This window comes from Emydura macquarii, unplaced genomic scaffold (genome assembly GCF_026122565.2).
Source record: "Emydura macquarii macquarii isolate MOO-44397 ecotype Brisbane River unplaced genomic scaffold, CSIRO-AGI_Emac_v2 contig_2805, whole genome shotgun sequence".
NCBI classification, from domain to species: Eukaryota; Metazoa; Chordata; order Testudines; family Chelidae; genus Emydura; species Emydura macquarii.
This window is the reverse complement of record NW_027132942.1, coordinates 1,308,251-1,324,388: the sequence shown is the minus strand read 5'-3', so window position 1 is coordinate 1,324,388 and position 16,138 is coordinate 1,308,251. Positions and strand designations below refer to the sequence as shown.

The 16,138-nt window shown below is 38.9% G+C and overlaps 1 protein-coding gene across 1 annotated transcript in view; it reads right to left on the bottom strand.

Moving 5' to 3' along the window:
* Nucleotides 1–557: 557 nt before the first annotated feature.
* PIK3R3 (phosphoinositide-3-kinase regulatory subunit 3) overlaps nt 558–16,138 on the bottom strand; it is a 38,376-nt gene continuing 22,795 nt past the window's right edge. Inside the window, exons 5-10 of the mRNA XM_067567819.1 lie at nt 15,911–16,036; nt 14,823–14,965; nt 12,059–12,235; nt 10,995–11,069; nt 10,435–10,605; nt 558–8,008 (exon numbers count right to left, since the gene is read on the bottom strand). Coding sequence (XP_067423920.1) covers nt 7,807–8,008; nt 10,435–10,605; nt 10,995–11,069; nt 12,059–12,235; nt 14,823–14,965; nt 15,911–16,036 — 894 coding nt within the window. The 3' untranslated portion in view covers nt 558–7,806. The remainder of the gene's footprint in view (nt 8,009–10,434; nt 10,606–10,994; nt 11,070–12,058; nt 12,236–14,822; nt 14,966–15,910; nt 16,037–16,138) is intronic.

Below are 16,138 nucleotides of genomic sequence, written 5' to 3'. Positions count from 1 at the left end.
TTCAGTCTCAGACTGTGTGAAAGTGTTCAGGGAATGTAGAATTGTTGTCGAGTTTAGCTGTAACAATGTTTTTACACCGTTTTCAGTGAATGCGCTGTTGCTGGACACAGCCAGAGGTTTTGTTCCAGGCACCCAAACGAAGTAGTGCTAAAGTGGGTATTTATTAGCTAGAATTTCAATTGCTCATGATTTTGGAAACCTAGCGCTACGTTGGCAACAACCAAAAAACCACAACAAACAAACTCTAGCCTTGAGCTGAGCCTTAAACAAAATCCATTTGTACTGCCTCAACCAGGAGAAACAAACAAAGCTACCACCACAACATGCCAACTAGGCTGCATTTTGGAATTTATTAGAAAGAGCTGTCAGTACATCCTTCTAAAACATTACATGGAAATGTGCTTTATTGCAATTTTTTATTGCATTTTTTTTTTTTTTTAAATCTAGAGCAAGTAGGCCCAGGATGTTTAGTGCCTGGGATCTAAAAGCCCAACCATCTATTAAAAAAATACAGCAAAATCGTAACACATCTGGTGACAAGTACAATGCTGCATTACTGATCTAGAAACTACAGTATGACTTGTCCAAAAACACTAACATACAATTTCCATATGAAGCAGTTTGTTTCTTTTTAAAAGTTAAACTACACGAATTCCTTTTTTTTGTTTTGTTTTTAAACTACAGCATAAACGACAGAACAGATTTTACACAAACAACAGCAAGAGTACCAAAAAGTTACATGCTGGAATTCATATGGAGAAAAAAACCCCCCAAAAAACAAACAAAAAAAAAAACCCCAACAGCTTCATGAGCAGCAGGTTCTAAGTAGATGCAGTATCCCTTAGAAGAAGATGAAGAAAAAAAAAATCAGAAAAAAATGCAACATGAACACAAAGTTTATACAAAGGAGAGTGTGCTGTCATTTCAGTCCTGACTACAAAAATCAAACATACACTCGTTTTACACTGAGACACGCCTTCATCTCAGCAGTGCATTCACAAAGTGATACATACACTTACCCTCCTTTGCACATTGGTTTGGTTAGATTTATTTAAAACATGCAAACATTACTGCATCTTGAAGGAAAACAAGGGTTTTTTTTTTTTAAAAAGTAATCTTTGCTTTGACCAAATTTTAATGCTTTTGTCCCCGAGTCAATAATTAAAAGAACTCCCAAAAACAATCCAATTAAAAAGAGAAAAAAATCAGTCTAGACTTTCAAAAGCACATTGTCAAGATGTACCTGATAAACCCTTTCATTTGAAGAAAAGAAACCCAACTTTGTCTAAATGTGTGTAAAACTGTGCAAATAATGAATTTTGTTTTAATTTTAAGGGGCAGTGCCATTTATGGCTAATGCATATAAATGTGTATGTGAATATATTTTACATAGATCTATATACATACAGTACATACACACACAGATATGATGCGGACTATTACAATCCCATGGTGCTGTAAACTGCCAAACATACAAAATTAACAGGTTTAGTCAAATGTATTCTTATTTGATGTATGAGTCACTCTCAAAAAAACCAAAAATATACCTCCCCACTCCAGTCTACACACGTTGTATTTCAAATAAGATTCCCAGAGCTACTTTCACTGCTAGCATAAATGGGGTGGTAACCACACTGAAGGTAAGATTTATGCCCGGGGGTTAATTTGGTCCATGGCCATTGCTATGTCATTTCTGATGAACACAATTGTTTTTCCAAATGATCTCAAGCCCATTCTGTGACCACACCACCCAGCAAGCACATTAATGGGGAGGTGCTGAATTTACAAAAAAACATGCACTTTGACTTGTTAAAGCCAATATTTCAAAAGGAACATCAAATGGTAAAGTCAGAAGAAATTTAAAATAAAAGCCTAATTGAAAACCTTGGCTAATACGGATTGATCAGAGAGGTATTATTTCTGTTGATCAAATGGAACACATGCCTGTATTTCATTTGCAGCAGAAGCCAGAGCGCCAAGTATTTTAAGACAAATTCTAAACCAATGCTACGTTTGCATTAGCCACAGAATGGGGATGGGTCTACTGCCAAAAGTGAAGATTAGGAGAGCTACATTAAACATATGGCGCCAGCCCCCAAAATCCGTGTTTTAAGCACTGTCATCGTCTAGAACGACTCTCAAAACACACGGATAATCCTAACTCTCTGTCCTGGAGAGCAAACAGGAAGGCCTCTGAAGGGCTTTCAAAATTCTTCCCTCCCCTTCCATGGAAAATATTCATGCCCACGGAATGCAAGATTTGCAAAAGTTTTGGACAAACTTTTCTGTCATGCTATCAAAACATACTCCTGCCATACAGAATAATTAGCTGTACTATTTTACCAAAAGATCCTGTTATTTGGGGGTAATGGCTTGGTACTCTCCTCTTGCCTGCATAGGTTGTGCCAATAGGAAACTAGTGGATCAGCAATGCAAGTTTCCTTCAAATACAAAGAGGAAGTCTTTTTAAAAATATTTAAGTCCTTGAAGACTTGCATCACTAGCCCAATTGATTTTTTTTTTTTTTTTTAAAGTACACATGCGGGGACACACTCTAAAAGGAAAAGTATAACCAATTATTCCAAGGCTTTCTTTGCAAAAGTTGAGAACAATCATTTTGGCGTTTAATTTTTTGTGACTAAAGACAGGAGTTCTGTTCAAGTTTGCTATCTGCTCTTTGCTCAAACTACAAGCAGAAGAAGTTCTTCAGAAAGCTGAGCCTGGATTTTCAACTCATTTTCTCAGGTACTAAAAAGCCTTTGTGAAACTGACTTAAATTTGCCATTTGAAGTAAAAATTGGCACAGGTCTTTGTTCTTTCAGGAATATATTTGGACAACTTAATTCACAAATGTCAGCTTTGTGAACAGCAATAGTAGGGAGAAAAACAAAAGAAAGTAGGACTCTAGAATATGGTTTAAAACAAAACCTCACTTCACCATAGTGCTTTGTTAAAATTGCATTTTGAACCTGTCTCACCCTTCCCCCAAAATGTACCTGTTTTGTCTGCAAAATGCAGCACATTTACAAGACTCACTAAACATTTCAGATTTTCATTCCGTTAGTGTAAAGAAAAAAACAAACAAACATTCGAACAACAGAAAAGAGATTGTTCAAGTACCAAATACAAGGGGCTTTTCCAAACTTTAAAACTGACACACCTTTAAGAATTCTGCTGTTTTAAAAACAGCCATAGCACTGAGTTACTGGACACGTTACCATCCAAATTGCACAGTGAGCAAGCGTTAGGGCAACCAAAAATTCCCCCCCAGCCCTTACAACTTTACTGAATGTGTCAACATTCATTTCCACAGTCTCCATTATGGCTGCCTGGCTTTCAAACGGCCAAGATTTGCTTTGACTTCCGTCTTTCTGTGACATGAGTGCAGCTTGAAATTTGGGTATCATGTACAGTAGATGGACTTGATACTCCTTTTACATACATAGCTTTTCTTCAACAGAATCTCTTGCTTACATGCATGTAAGTGAGAAACGAATCAGGCTTGTTACATTTGACTGAGAATCTCCTTTCAACCTCATTCACCTTAGGAAGCATGTGTACAGTGGAGAATATGTTTGATCTTGGTGAAGGGAGGAGAGTTTTACTGAATCAGAATTTAAAGGACATTTAATACGTGGCAGGCACTCACTCCATCACTTCCAGAAATAGAATATTCTAGACCATTTCATTCCTTTTTGACTGGGAAAGACACCACCATATAGTACATGTTCATATTCTATTACACGGTGGTTCAAATACTCAATGACACCCCCTTGTTTTTAGACTGCACCCGTGCTCTTTGGGAAAACTTTGCAGCATCTTCAAACTGCACCTTAATACACCTATTTGTTCACAGTAAGACATGTGACTGGTAAAACTATTGGGAGGAGAGTTGGAAGTTTATGAACTTCAGCAACATGCTGTTCTTGGCTGATGTGCTGCATACAATGGACACAATGGCAACTGTGGAAGTAGATCTGGTTTCCCCATTTGCGGAAAAGCAAAATACTGAATCACCCCTGATCCCTGCAAATATACTTCAAACAGATAGACAAAATTGTGCATATTAGAAAGTCTCAATATCATTTCCCCCCATTTAACACTGTGCAAAAAAATGTTTTATTTAAATCTACATATATATTTAATACAGCGTGGGTCAGTGAGAGCAGTACTACTCTGGCTGCAGTCAGATAAGAAATGGCTGCTCCAATAAACTGAGCATACTTTCCCCATCTTTTGACCCTTGAAACCAGAACTTTTCTGCACTCTACACACACATGAACAGTCTTCTGGTTTTTTAAATAATTTATTTTACTCCTTCTTTTGCCCTTACGTTCTCTTATGCATTTGTTTTAGGCTTGCTAACAGCTGATACTGGGCCCAATCCCGCCCCTAGTTGGCCTAATTCAAATTTTTCTCACTCCTGAGAGGAACAGCTCCTTTAGGAATGATAGCATTACATTGGTTTTATACCACCGAATGAACACAATCAGACCAACTGGAGTGACTGGGAGCAGGAGCAGGCCCCCTAGTGGATTATACCTGCTATGTATTTCACTGCGTTTTATACCCATTTTTCACTTGCCAAATGAGTGCAAAAACTGATGCAAAAGTAGGTGTGCAATGGCATGTGAGAGCATAAAATGGGTAAAACACCAGCAAACTGTAACTTGTGTGCCTAAATTGAGTGCAAAAAGGCACATGGACAAATTAGGAGCCATCAGGGAGATGGGAGTGGAGGGAGAAAGTGAGGAATGTCTAAGTTTAATTTGAACAAAGTCCTAATCTGGGGAAGGGAGGGGATTTAAAATGCTTCTAGATGGCTTTTAGCTTTCTGGATGTATTGCTAACAACAATGCAGCACCTGTGATGAGTGAAGAAGTTTAAAATAAGGAGGGGGGAATGACAACAGATTCTGAATTAATTCACACCCCACTGTAAAGCCAAAGTCACTGCACAGAAGACCATGGAATTACTCTGAATTTATACAAGCATAATCAAGAGTGGAATCTAGCTCAACACCTCACAAGATCAGTGAGATTCAACTACAAGGAAGCTTCAGAAGTAGTTCCACTTCCTGCACCATTGCCATTGGTGCAGTGAGACTGAGCCAGGATTTAGTCTAAACATTAACCAAGAAAAGGTCAATTGAAAACCTATATGTCACAGTTCAGATAGCAAAACACTTCACAGCTTGCAGTTAACCTGATTCTCACTAGTGAGAGAGGAGAATCAGGAATAACTCCATTAACTCCACTAGAGTTGCCAGTGGAAGAAGACAAGAACCATGATGTAAGAAGATAGATTTTCAAAAGGCACAGACAGCACTTAACTGCTATTTGTGCTTTCGGGGGAAAAAAACTACCTCATGTATGTGTAGTCAACATTGCATCCAATGGCAGGAGCAATGCTGGAGGGGCAAGAGATAAAGTAGGACAATGAAGCTTTGCAGTTGCTGGATTACCTGTACCTCAAGAGATGTGGCAAGTAGCTTTTTTTTTTTTTTTTTTTAAATGAAGAATCCATTTCTTACCCTACAGCTGGAGAAAAGCATTTAGGTTTTTACTGAATAGGGTAGACATTTTACCAGCACACAGATGCCAAACAAGGGAAACTGGGTCATTTGGCATGGGGGTTTCATTAGTGTCATTCTCCTCTCACACGCATCTACCAGTTTCAGTCTGTGGGGCTTTTTAAACATTGACAGTTCTCCATTTAAAGATCACATTCTAGCTGGTTAACCAGCAGCTGGGTTTAACCAGTGGCACATTAGTGCAAAATAAAGCGCTGCTTGGACATGCCAGACAATCTAAATGGCCCTTTCCACTATTTAATCAATGTTCAAGATCTGTCACATACCTATTCAGGAATAAATAACATTCTGCTTAACAGTATTTGACAGTGCCTTTGTTTGAGGATTTCTCAGTGTAAACATTAATTAAGCCTCAACAACCTTGCCATTATTCCTCAGGGATTATAGATCTTCCAAATTCAAACAAGAAGTCAGTGGCAGGGTCAGGAACAGACCCAAGGGCTCCTGACTTACAGTCCTGTGTCTTAATCACCAGACTGTTTCCTTTCCTGTGCAATTTGTGTACAGTGCATGTAAAACAAAATGCTACCACTAAAAACAGCAAAAAATAAATTCTAAGGCCACACTGAATAACTACTTTGTCACTCGTGCTTTGTTGCCAAACAAAGTTACTCTTATCTTAACTTAATATTCCATTGTAGAGACTCAGTAGGAGCAAATCAAAATACTGAGTCAAGCATATAATGGGGACAACTTACATCTCTCTCCAAGTGCAGTTATTCCTTGGCTTAAGCATTTTAAGAACAAAGGATTACTGCACCAAGTCACACCCAGGGTCTGCCCAGTCCAGCATCTGACAGGATCAGATGCATCAGATGGCACAAGAGAACCTGCAGTTGACTTTAGAATGTTTAGGCAGCAGTAGATCCACTTCCTGCTTTGAGTACTCCTTAACCAGCTGCTGTGTTGACAAACAATCCTGGTCAATTTTTTGACCATAGCCCAACACTAAACTTGGCTACAAGTAGTGGAACTAGATTCTGCTAGCATAAAGTCTTGAGTGACTTCAGTGGAGTATCAGAAATCAGAATCTGGTCCATGGCGAACAAGTCAAAGAGGATTTGTAAGAATGAGCATACGATTTAGAATAAAAAAAATCTGAGGACCAGTCTTCATGTAATTATTTGGTATAATAAGCCATCCAGAAGCACTGCATTGCACCTTTTCTTTATACTTACATTACAAAAAACAAAGGTTTCAAAAGAGTAGTTCATCATTCAGCAACAGAACTCACAAAACATGAGTGGCCGGCTTCATTCAGGTTTACATTCCAAAGCATAGGATCTAAACAACTTGGAAAGTGTTCCAAAATAACAAAACCAAAAAAATGGAAGAGGGGTGGGGAAGGAGGAGCAGTTACATCAAATCAAACAGATTAGAGCTTTCAAAACCACACAAAAAAGTTTTAGCTTTTCCTTTTATTTGTTTCAAGTTTTGGTGTAGAAAGTATGTGCGGATGCTAATGCAACCTTCCCCCATAAGTGCTCAATCCAGCAACGAACAAAGTTTTGGTGGATTCAATTTGGTTATAAACGTTTCCTTTAAGTGAAGACCTGTAGTGCCGTTGAAACCAAAACTTTGTTACTGTTGGTAAAAAATAAAGCAACTTTTTCTTTACAAGGATTTTTTTTTCCTTTTAAGAAACAACCTGAAGCTTTTCCCCATAATTCCTTTGGTCTTCTCTCACCAAATTCCATGCCTCTTCAAGATAAGCCCTCATTTGGAAGTTCGGCTGAATCGCAGTGAAGCTGCTAAAATTAACAGCGAGCATTGCTGTGGTAGAGTTCCCCCCCCCAGTTTCTTGGAGTTTAAGACTGAAAGACGTTACTGGTGCCTCGACAGAGGCTTCAAAATTGTCTCCACAAAAACAAGAAAAAAAAATCCCAATTAAAAGTTCTGCTGAAGGTGCCCGGCAAAAAATTATCTCCATAAAATGTTTTGCTTCCAGTTTTTTGGATGTGTTTGTGTTGATTTTATTCCCTCCGGAAGGAAACAAAAATGAATCAGTGTAAAAGAACTGCTGAGCTTTAGGTAGCACCAGGACACCTACACCCAAGTTGTCGTCTTGTTGCTGCTAGGCCTCTTTGATTCACATTCACAGAATCACTTCTTGTGCAAAACAAGCAGTCTAAGGAGAAAGAATGCCCTCAGAGTTCTAATAAAAACTGTAGAAAAGAATACAAGATAGCCAACACTTTCCCCCTCCCCAGGATTTATCTGCAAAGGGAGGAGGGCATCTGTGCGTAGACAGGATAGGCGAGCCTGACATTTAGGGAATCGTTGTGTTGGATGAGGGATGTCTGCTGGTAATGAAGGACTAATTCCTTAAGTGTGCTGTACAGGTTATATGGTTCTGCAAACCCATAACCCCTTGGAGTGCTGTAAATCACACAGTGTTTAACTTCACCATCAGCTCTGCAAAGAAAGAAACAGGACAGTTTAGCATGATAATTTAAATGTTAACAGGCAACTACTATAGTTAGGCTGATTTTGAGTCAATAAAATAAAGACAAAACTAGACAGAAAAAGTGAAGGGGATGTTACAATAAAGATTCTGTGCTGAAGAGATGACTCTAGGGATAGCAGTTAGACATTCTTACAAAGTGATCTATATAATGAAGATGCTGTCACATGGGACAGCTCTGATCTCAGGACCCCAACGCCCACTGCTTCTCAAAGTGTTTCTTTCAGAGAACCACTCAGAAAAGGCAACCACTAGCTTAGCTCTGGTCCAATTCTAGGTTAGACTTTATCTAGTTTTGCTCCATGGCTTTTTCATCAGAGATCAGTGAACTAGTTCTTGAAAGTGTTAGGCTTTGACAGATCCCAATGATTTCAGAGGGAGTGCAGCCTTTCTGAAAAATCAATCCTTTGTATTTCAGACCTTTTATTTCTACAGTTACCAAACAGTGGAGATGGGAAACCCTTCCTTCTCTAGAGAACTCCTGCAAGTCCGGGGTTATTTAGCATGTCTGGCTTCAGAAACTTCTTCAGGGAGATTTAGAATGAAATTTCTGTTTCGTTTCTCATCAGTGGAGTCAGAAATAAATATAGAAGTGCTAGACACCGAGGTCAGGCTATGTTACTAGAAGCCAGAACTATTTGATCTTCTATTATGATTTCTAGGATTTTGCTTCTTATATAGCCACTTAGCCTCTTGAACAACTATTTATAGAGGAGAGAATGAAAAAACAAAACAAAAAGAAAACAGCTTGAACAATAAAAAGTAGGGAAGGAAGAACGTCACTGGGTTTAAGGAAAGCCTCAGTTTGAAAGCAACGTCACTCTCCTCACTTGTAGCACAACTCTGAATCCAGAAACCTTCACCTGTAGAACTTCATAACCTCTGAATCCTAGTTTTAGGTGGATTTTACTGAGGAGAACTTGCTCACTTAAAAAGGGCAGCAGCCAAGTTACTGTCTCTAAAAAATGACGTTTAGAGGCTAATTTTCCCAATTAAAACTATAAAGAAAAAAATCAGGCCTTTGTATTTCAAGCCTTTTATTTCTATAGTTACCAAAAAAAGGCCACAGGCACTCTCTCTTTCACATGAAAGACAGGAGGTTGGCATTTCACCAGTACCTTGGAACTAGCCTTGAATGTGGGACCATGTTTGGGGACTACCAAACACAGCATGGGTTCCCAAGTCAGTTCATTATCTGAAATTATAATAATCAAGTCCCTAATTTGGCAAAGCATTTAATAAAGCACAACCATTATTCCACAAGCCTGGAACTATTTGCCAGAAAGTTCAGATCTTAGATAATCCCCATGTTGGACCTTCTTATAATCCAAAATCACAAGTAAAAAGCAGGTTACGTTACACCATTTCATTGCTATCTTGTGACAATTCTGATCAACAAAGAATTTCACCAACCTTCCATTTCAGTGATATGCCACAAAGGTAAGCAGTGCTTACGTTTCTTTGAGACTGCATGCACTCTGATCTTTTCTTGTGAAGGTGCATGCAAAGCCTATTCACATGTCAATTTTACCTATTCATTTTCAGATGCTTCCATTAACTTATTCCATATAAAGATTATTTTGTACTTCAAATTTTTAAATGAAAAATAGGGATATTTAGGTGGTGGAAACAGAATGTGTATTTCCGCCATCAGTTACATCAGCATAAAATAGAACAGCAGTGGCATAGACTGAGTTGCCCCTAGTTTCTACAGCAGCATTAGTGAGCAGAGAGCCAGGCCTTCAATAAAATGTGTGTGGTCAAGAACACCCATTCTTACAAACTATGCCTTCTTTGAAATACTATCATTATCTGACACATAGCAGCCATGTGGATCTGGAGTTGGCATGTCTGCAGATCAGACCAAATCTCAATGTGTGTCATTTGGAACATTTCAGCCCCCAAACTTTGCTAATGTTCCTCTTCAGAGAATAATGTGAAAATCTGGTCATAATGGCTTATGAATTTCTCATTGGAGTGCTGCAGAACTACAGCCTGGTGATTACATGACTGACGATCATAAGAAACATAATATATGTCCCTCCAAACCAACAGCCATCTGCAACAAAGTTGTACCTTTCTAACATAAAAACGAGAGTCCTGTAGAAGTGGGTTGCAGCCCACAAAAGTTTATGCCTGCAGAAATTAAATTTGTTAGTTTTTAAAGTGCTACAGGACTCATTGTTTTTGCTGTATACAGACAAACACGACTACCGCTCTGGAACTTTCTAACGTAGATGCACCTCTGCACAGGGCACTCATTTGAATGTGTGAATGTTAAGGTGGCTTGAATTCTCTAAAATTCAAATGGCAAAGATACTTGAGATTGACAATCTAGAGGTTTGAGTAAGTTAAACCATAAAAGGAGCAGACTTACACCACAGAACAAGCATAACATCCTTTTTTGCTACTCTCTCGAATTAAAAATGCTCCATCAGGTTTCCCATGGAGCAAATCTTCTGCTTGGATACGGTTGAGATCCCCAACAAACCAAGTTTTCTCATCATAATGTGGCAGGTTTTCATCTTCTTCATTCACAAAGTAAGTACTAGAGAAGAGAGATGGAACTTATTACCTCAGTCACCCAGTCACTAAAGGAATCAGTTATAAAGAAGAAGAGGATTTATTCTGCAGAAAGCATTCGGAAGGAAAATAAAATGCCAATAAAAATACATCTGGGACGAGACAGATAAAATTGGAAGACCCGATTGCTAATTTTCACTTACTTGTCAACAAAGAATCCTTATTCAAAAAAAGACAGCTATATGCACCTCAGTTCAACATAGAGCTGCTGGCTCACATGACACAAAACTTCCCCTTGGGAAAAGAACTACAATCCTTTATTCAGAAACTGGCATTTCCTATTACTGAGCTTTTCAGTGGGAAGACCGGAGCTCTGCCACTTAATAAAGAGATTAAATATACAAGGGCACTTACTCATCAATATTTTCATTTTTGATTCCCAGCCAGTCGTTTATTCGCTTCTGCCTCACTCCTTTGTGATTGAGCCATCTGCCAGGATGAGAAAATAGAGAACATTAATATGTTTCCTACTAACCAAAACAGAAGCAAGAGAAGCTTACACATAGATCCCATAAACAGAGAGAATCTAGAGCTTACCCACCTGCAGTAAAGCCCATGGGGAAGAAACAGAGGCCCCAGGCAACATTACAAGGATCACCCTTATATAGCCCCTTAGACTGATCTCTTCATCGGGGAGGGAGCAGCAGAGGCATGAAGGCATGGAACAGGAGGCATGAACCTGCAGACTCTGCAGGTCAGCAGGGAAGGGAGGACCTACTGCAGGCTATGCTGGGTCTTCTGATGATGGCTCCCTTGTTCTCCCAGAACAGCGTGTATTGTCACTGGTGCCTCTGTCCATGTAACAGCCCTACCTTCTCTCTGAATGGGTGTGTACATGGAGCGGATGTTAACTCTCTGATACTTGCAAGAATCGCAGGGAAGAGTGCTTTGGCGTGCTATGGCTCTCCCAACTTGTGAAATGCCAATCCTATGGATTTGGGCAATAAAGGCTTCTAACGATTAGGGACAGTTAGAGGGAGTATGCCAGTCTAAGGAGCCACCACTTTCGCTCTCTGCTCTTCTCAACCTAGTTCTGTATCTTTGCTAGCATTAATGGAGGGAGGCACTTGGTCATCCAGATGGTACATCCCTTTATCATCCGTGATGTTCTAATTCACATAAAAACTACATGTATTGTAGAATGCGTACTGGTGATGTACCATACCAGATATGCTTTGAAGTCTGACAGTTACAGTAATAAGCCATAAAATTATTACAGAAGTAATGGAAAGGCTAACCAGTTACTCAATCATTTCATACCAAGGGTCTAGTCTCCTATTAGTGCACACACAACTCTGATTATGAAGAGGAGAGACATGACTCCCATTAGTAAATGGAACATGCAGAATGATGGCAATTGTCATTAACCAAGTTCATCACAGACATGGTTTTGAGGTGCATAAGCTTTGCCTACTCACACAAGGTACTGATCTCTGATCTTGCGCAGCTGGATAAGATCAGGTTTGATGCTATTCATTTTCTTATCAATTTCTCGGTTATCCAGAGCTTGTTTCTTCAAATCCTGCTCTAGACGCATTTTACTATCATGGATCTCGCCCAGGCGTGATTTTAATTTCTCATAATTCATCATAATTCTGTAAATAAATTTGTAATGGTTAAGAGAAAGAAATATACAATGAAAATCAGTCTACAGGGCTCTAGCCATAAAATTATTACTGAATGGCTTACCTCTTCTACACAGTACTAGAAGACATCACATTCCTCTCATCTCAGCATCATTTTAGCAGTGGCTACTATTATAAAACTCACTTTGTTTGGAGTGCAGTTCTACCCTGAAAAGGTGACTAAAAGGATGCTTCCTTCTTACTCTTTGGATCTGCTCCTGTCATGCATTCAGAATCAGATCTTAAGAGTAAGACATTTTCAAAAACCAACCAAAAAACACAAACAAACACACACACACACACACACACACACACACACACACACACCTGACAGAGCCAACACAGCTCTGGGAGTGAGCTAGATTTGATTCCTTCCCCATGCTCAGACTGTTATAATCTATCATCAGCAGGATTTGGTCTGTAAACACTTAGCATTGGTGATGATGTGCAAGTTGGAAAGAACCCAGCTTGACTTTCAGATCTCAAATTGGTTTGCAGGACTGGCAGTTAAGAACACCCACCACATTCATTCACTTACTTGTAAACACATTGACACAACTGTTCTGGAGTCAGAGTGATGCATTGATGTCCCACAATGTCATTTTTACAAAGTCCCTTTTCAGGAGTACAATTACACAAAGAACATTACTGCAATTCAGAAGATGCCATGCCAGGGTAGCCATCGTACTTGGCCTTTTACCATAGGGCCACCTCCAGCTGTGTTTATTTGCAAAAATCTTAGCAAGAACATTCAGGATACTAGAATGAGACTGTATTCCTTGCACATAAATGCAACTGCTTATTCCAAGAAAAGAGTTTAGTATCTACTCTGCACAAATGTTTGGAGACATTTTATTACTGTGTAACCCTATACAAAATAGGCAAAGCTGCTCTGCTGATAAGCTTCCTACAGTTAGACTATTTAGTAAAGAGATAGTGTCTCACTTCATGATTTGTGAAATGCAGATACATTTATGGCACACTTTAAAAATTCTTAACAGAATAGGGGAGTTTTTGGTCTCCAGTAGGTAGTTGCTCAAATCACAGTAACTTTAGGCAACTAAACTATGATAGTTCTTTAGGTATGAATTGACAGAAGTATCAAGAGTTCAGAAGAAAGAATCACATTACTTTGTTGTGCTGAGGTACAGGCAAAGCTGGACAATAAGGGTGGCACCTTGCTATTAACCAGCAGTAGAGGTTTGAGCCTCAACCATTAACTTTTTTTCTTGTGTAGACTTTGGCCAGATAGAAATGTAATCAACTTTACAAAAATATGGCTAACAGTGGATTTCAACATTTATTAAGATCAGATTCTAACAGAAGTGAATTTTGATGCAGTTCACATGGACTTACATTAGGATCATATTCAGCTCCTCAAATTGCATTAGGAGACTAATATCCATTGACAGGTAGTGAGGAATCACTGTGGTCTTAAACTGAAAAGTGACACTACATCTGGAACCCCACCACCCCAGTTTTACTAACTCTCCATTTCAAATATGCTCAGTTTACAAGTGAAGAGATGTTCTTTCTCAACCTCCCAGTAAATTCAGCTGGGGATCTGACAATCAAGCTAGGTTATTTCTCTCGCTCACTCATGAGTGTTAGAGATTCTATAGCACAAATCAAGCCCTCATTTGTGCAACCCAATTAAGCCCAATGTGACATGTACCAATGAAAATTGATTCACCCATGTAACAAATTTTGTTAATTTTGCTGATGCTTGTGGAAAAGCAGAATTCAACTGTCTTGTATGTTGCTGTGATTTAAAACAAAGAATTTTCTTTTGCCAGACTCAGAAGACAAGACTATGAAAACACAAGAGGAAAAGGTCTGCCAAGTCAGAAGGGGCGATTTTTCAGGGAAGAAATGACGCTTTGAAGAGTGCCTACTACCTTCCCTATAGGTCTCCACTTCAAAGAAAACTTCACTGACTTGGATTACAATTTTGTCTAACAAAAGAGGTAGTAACACATCATGGAAGTCATCATCTTACAAATATTAGTTTGTTCTTAATTTCAAAATGTTTAAAGAACCCTTGGCAGGCACTGAACTGGATTTAGGGCCAAATCCTGATCTCTGATGCACACGCAACTTTTAGCAGTGTGAATGGGAGTCTTCTAGATGGGCATCCAAAAGCACATTATGTGACAAGTCCCTTTGATTTATATGCGAGTGTTAGCTGATTTCTAACTTTTCTTTAGTTCACGTTTTAGCTGTAAAGAAATTTCTCCCCCACGCCAGACAATATTGCTTGAGCTTAAAGAATTTGCATATTCTAAACCTCACGTTTTCTTGGAGAGCTCTTCACTATAATATCTTGATTCAGAGAAGTTAAGGACCAGAGATAATCCAGTCTGCCTCCCGGCAAATGCAGGATTGTCCTCTACAGTGCACGACTGTTTGGGATACTTCAACAAAGGAATATGAATCTTTCGTAAAGCTACTGCACTTCTTTAATTGTATAGAACAAGGCTTAAGAACAGAATTTTCTGTTAGCTTCACTTGTGTATTCTCTGACATAGACATGCTAGAGTATGGTTTGAGATCCTACCGTTCAATTTCTTTCTCATTTCCCTCTCTGCGAAATCGTTCAATGTATTCTTTGCTGTATCGCTCTTGCGTGTGGCACTGTTCCTCAAATATTTTAATGGTTTCATTAAATGCTTCAATTGCAGTTCTCTTCATCTGAATTTCCTATACAAAGAATCCCAAACCAAAAAGCATCCTTAGTCATTTGCATCCTGAAATAAGTTACAAGCACAAGACTCAGTTATGCTTCCTAAATTGATTGTCAGAAAGAAACCTTTTTTTTTTTTTTTTTTAAATAAAAACTGTGGCAAGTCTGAGTTTTACTGAACAGGAAAAAAACCCAACTCACTTTAGTCAAAGTCACATAGAAAGCAAACCATCTCTCCCTCTACAAGGTTTACAAGTTAAGTAGTACCTGTAATTAAACTTCTTTGAAAGAGAATTCCATCACAGATCTTTCAATTAAGAAAATTTTGGGTCCTAGCAGTTCGGGCTTCCGGCAACAAAACACTAATATTAAAGTTATGATGAGACCCCTTATTTTACAGCAGCCAGCCAAACAATGCAGTACTACTACTGTAAAGCACGAGGTCTACTTTTGATCAGGATGTTAGATAACACATGACAACACAGAACCAGGGTGCATCCCTCCAGACATCTCTTCTTCTAGGATTTTATCCTGCTCTATGGGCCCCAGCAGGACGACAGTGGCATGTAATGCCTGGAAAATCTCTTCAGCTGAGGGAGGAAATCCCTGGTGCAGGCACTATATAGGACATCATTCTTAGTTGCTCCGCTTTATGCTGGGAGCTGCTATGTTGCCTGTGATAGCTTAAAATCCACTCCCTGTAGCCCTCTTCACTGGGCTGTGCTATATTTCATATAGAAAAAACATCACATTTCATTTCTTAATTTTGTAATTGTGATGTCCCACACCAAAAAAGCCCCAAACTGAATGAAGGAAGACAAATAAGCTACATATTGTTCATGCTTTTGTTTTCCTTTGTAGATTAATTTAAAAAAATTGTTTTACTGTCTTACGAGGGATAGAAGTTCAGCTTTTCAGACAGCTGCTATAATGATTAACAAAAGGTTATTTTGAACACTGACCTGTGACGTTCTGGTGTATTCTTCATATAGTCTGTCATACTCTTTACTCTTATCCTGATATTGACAGTGGTATTCCTGAAGCTTTTTACCTACTGCATCTATGTTATCTTCTTTCACCAACTGATCCTGTGTACATCAGAGAAGAAAGCAGGTAATTCTTTGGGCAAAGTAATTTCTCCAAGCACTGTTCCCTTGTCAACCTAGTAAATGTGCATATTTCTGTGATTA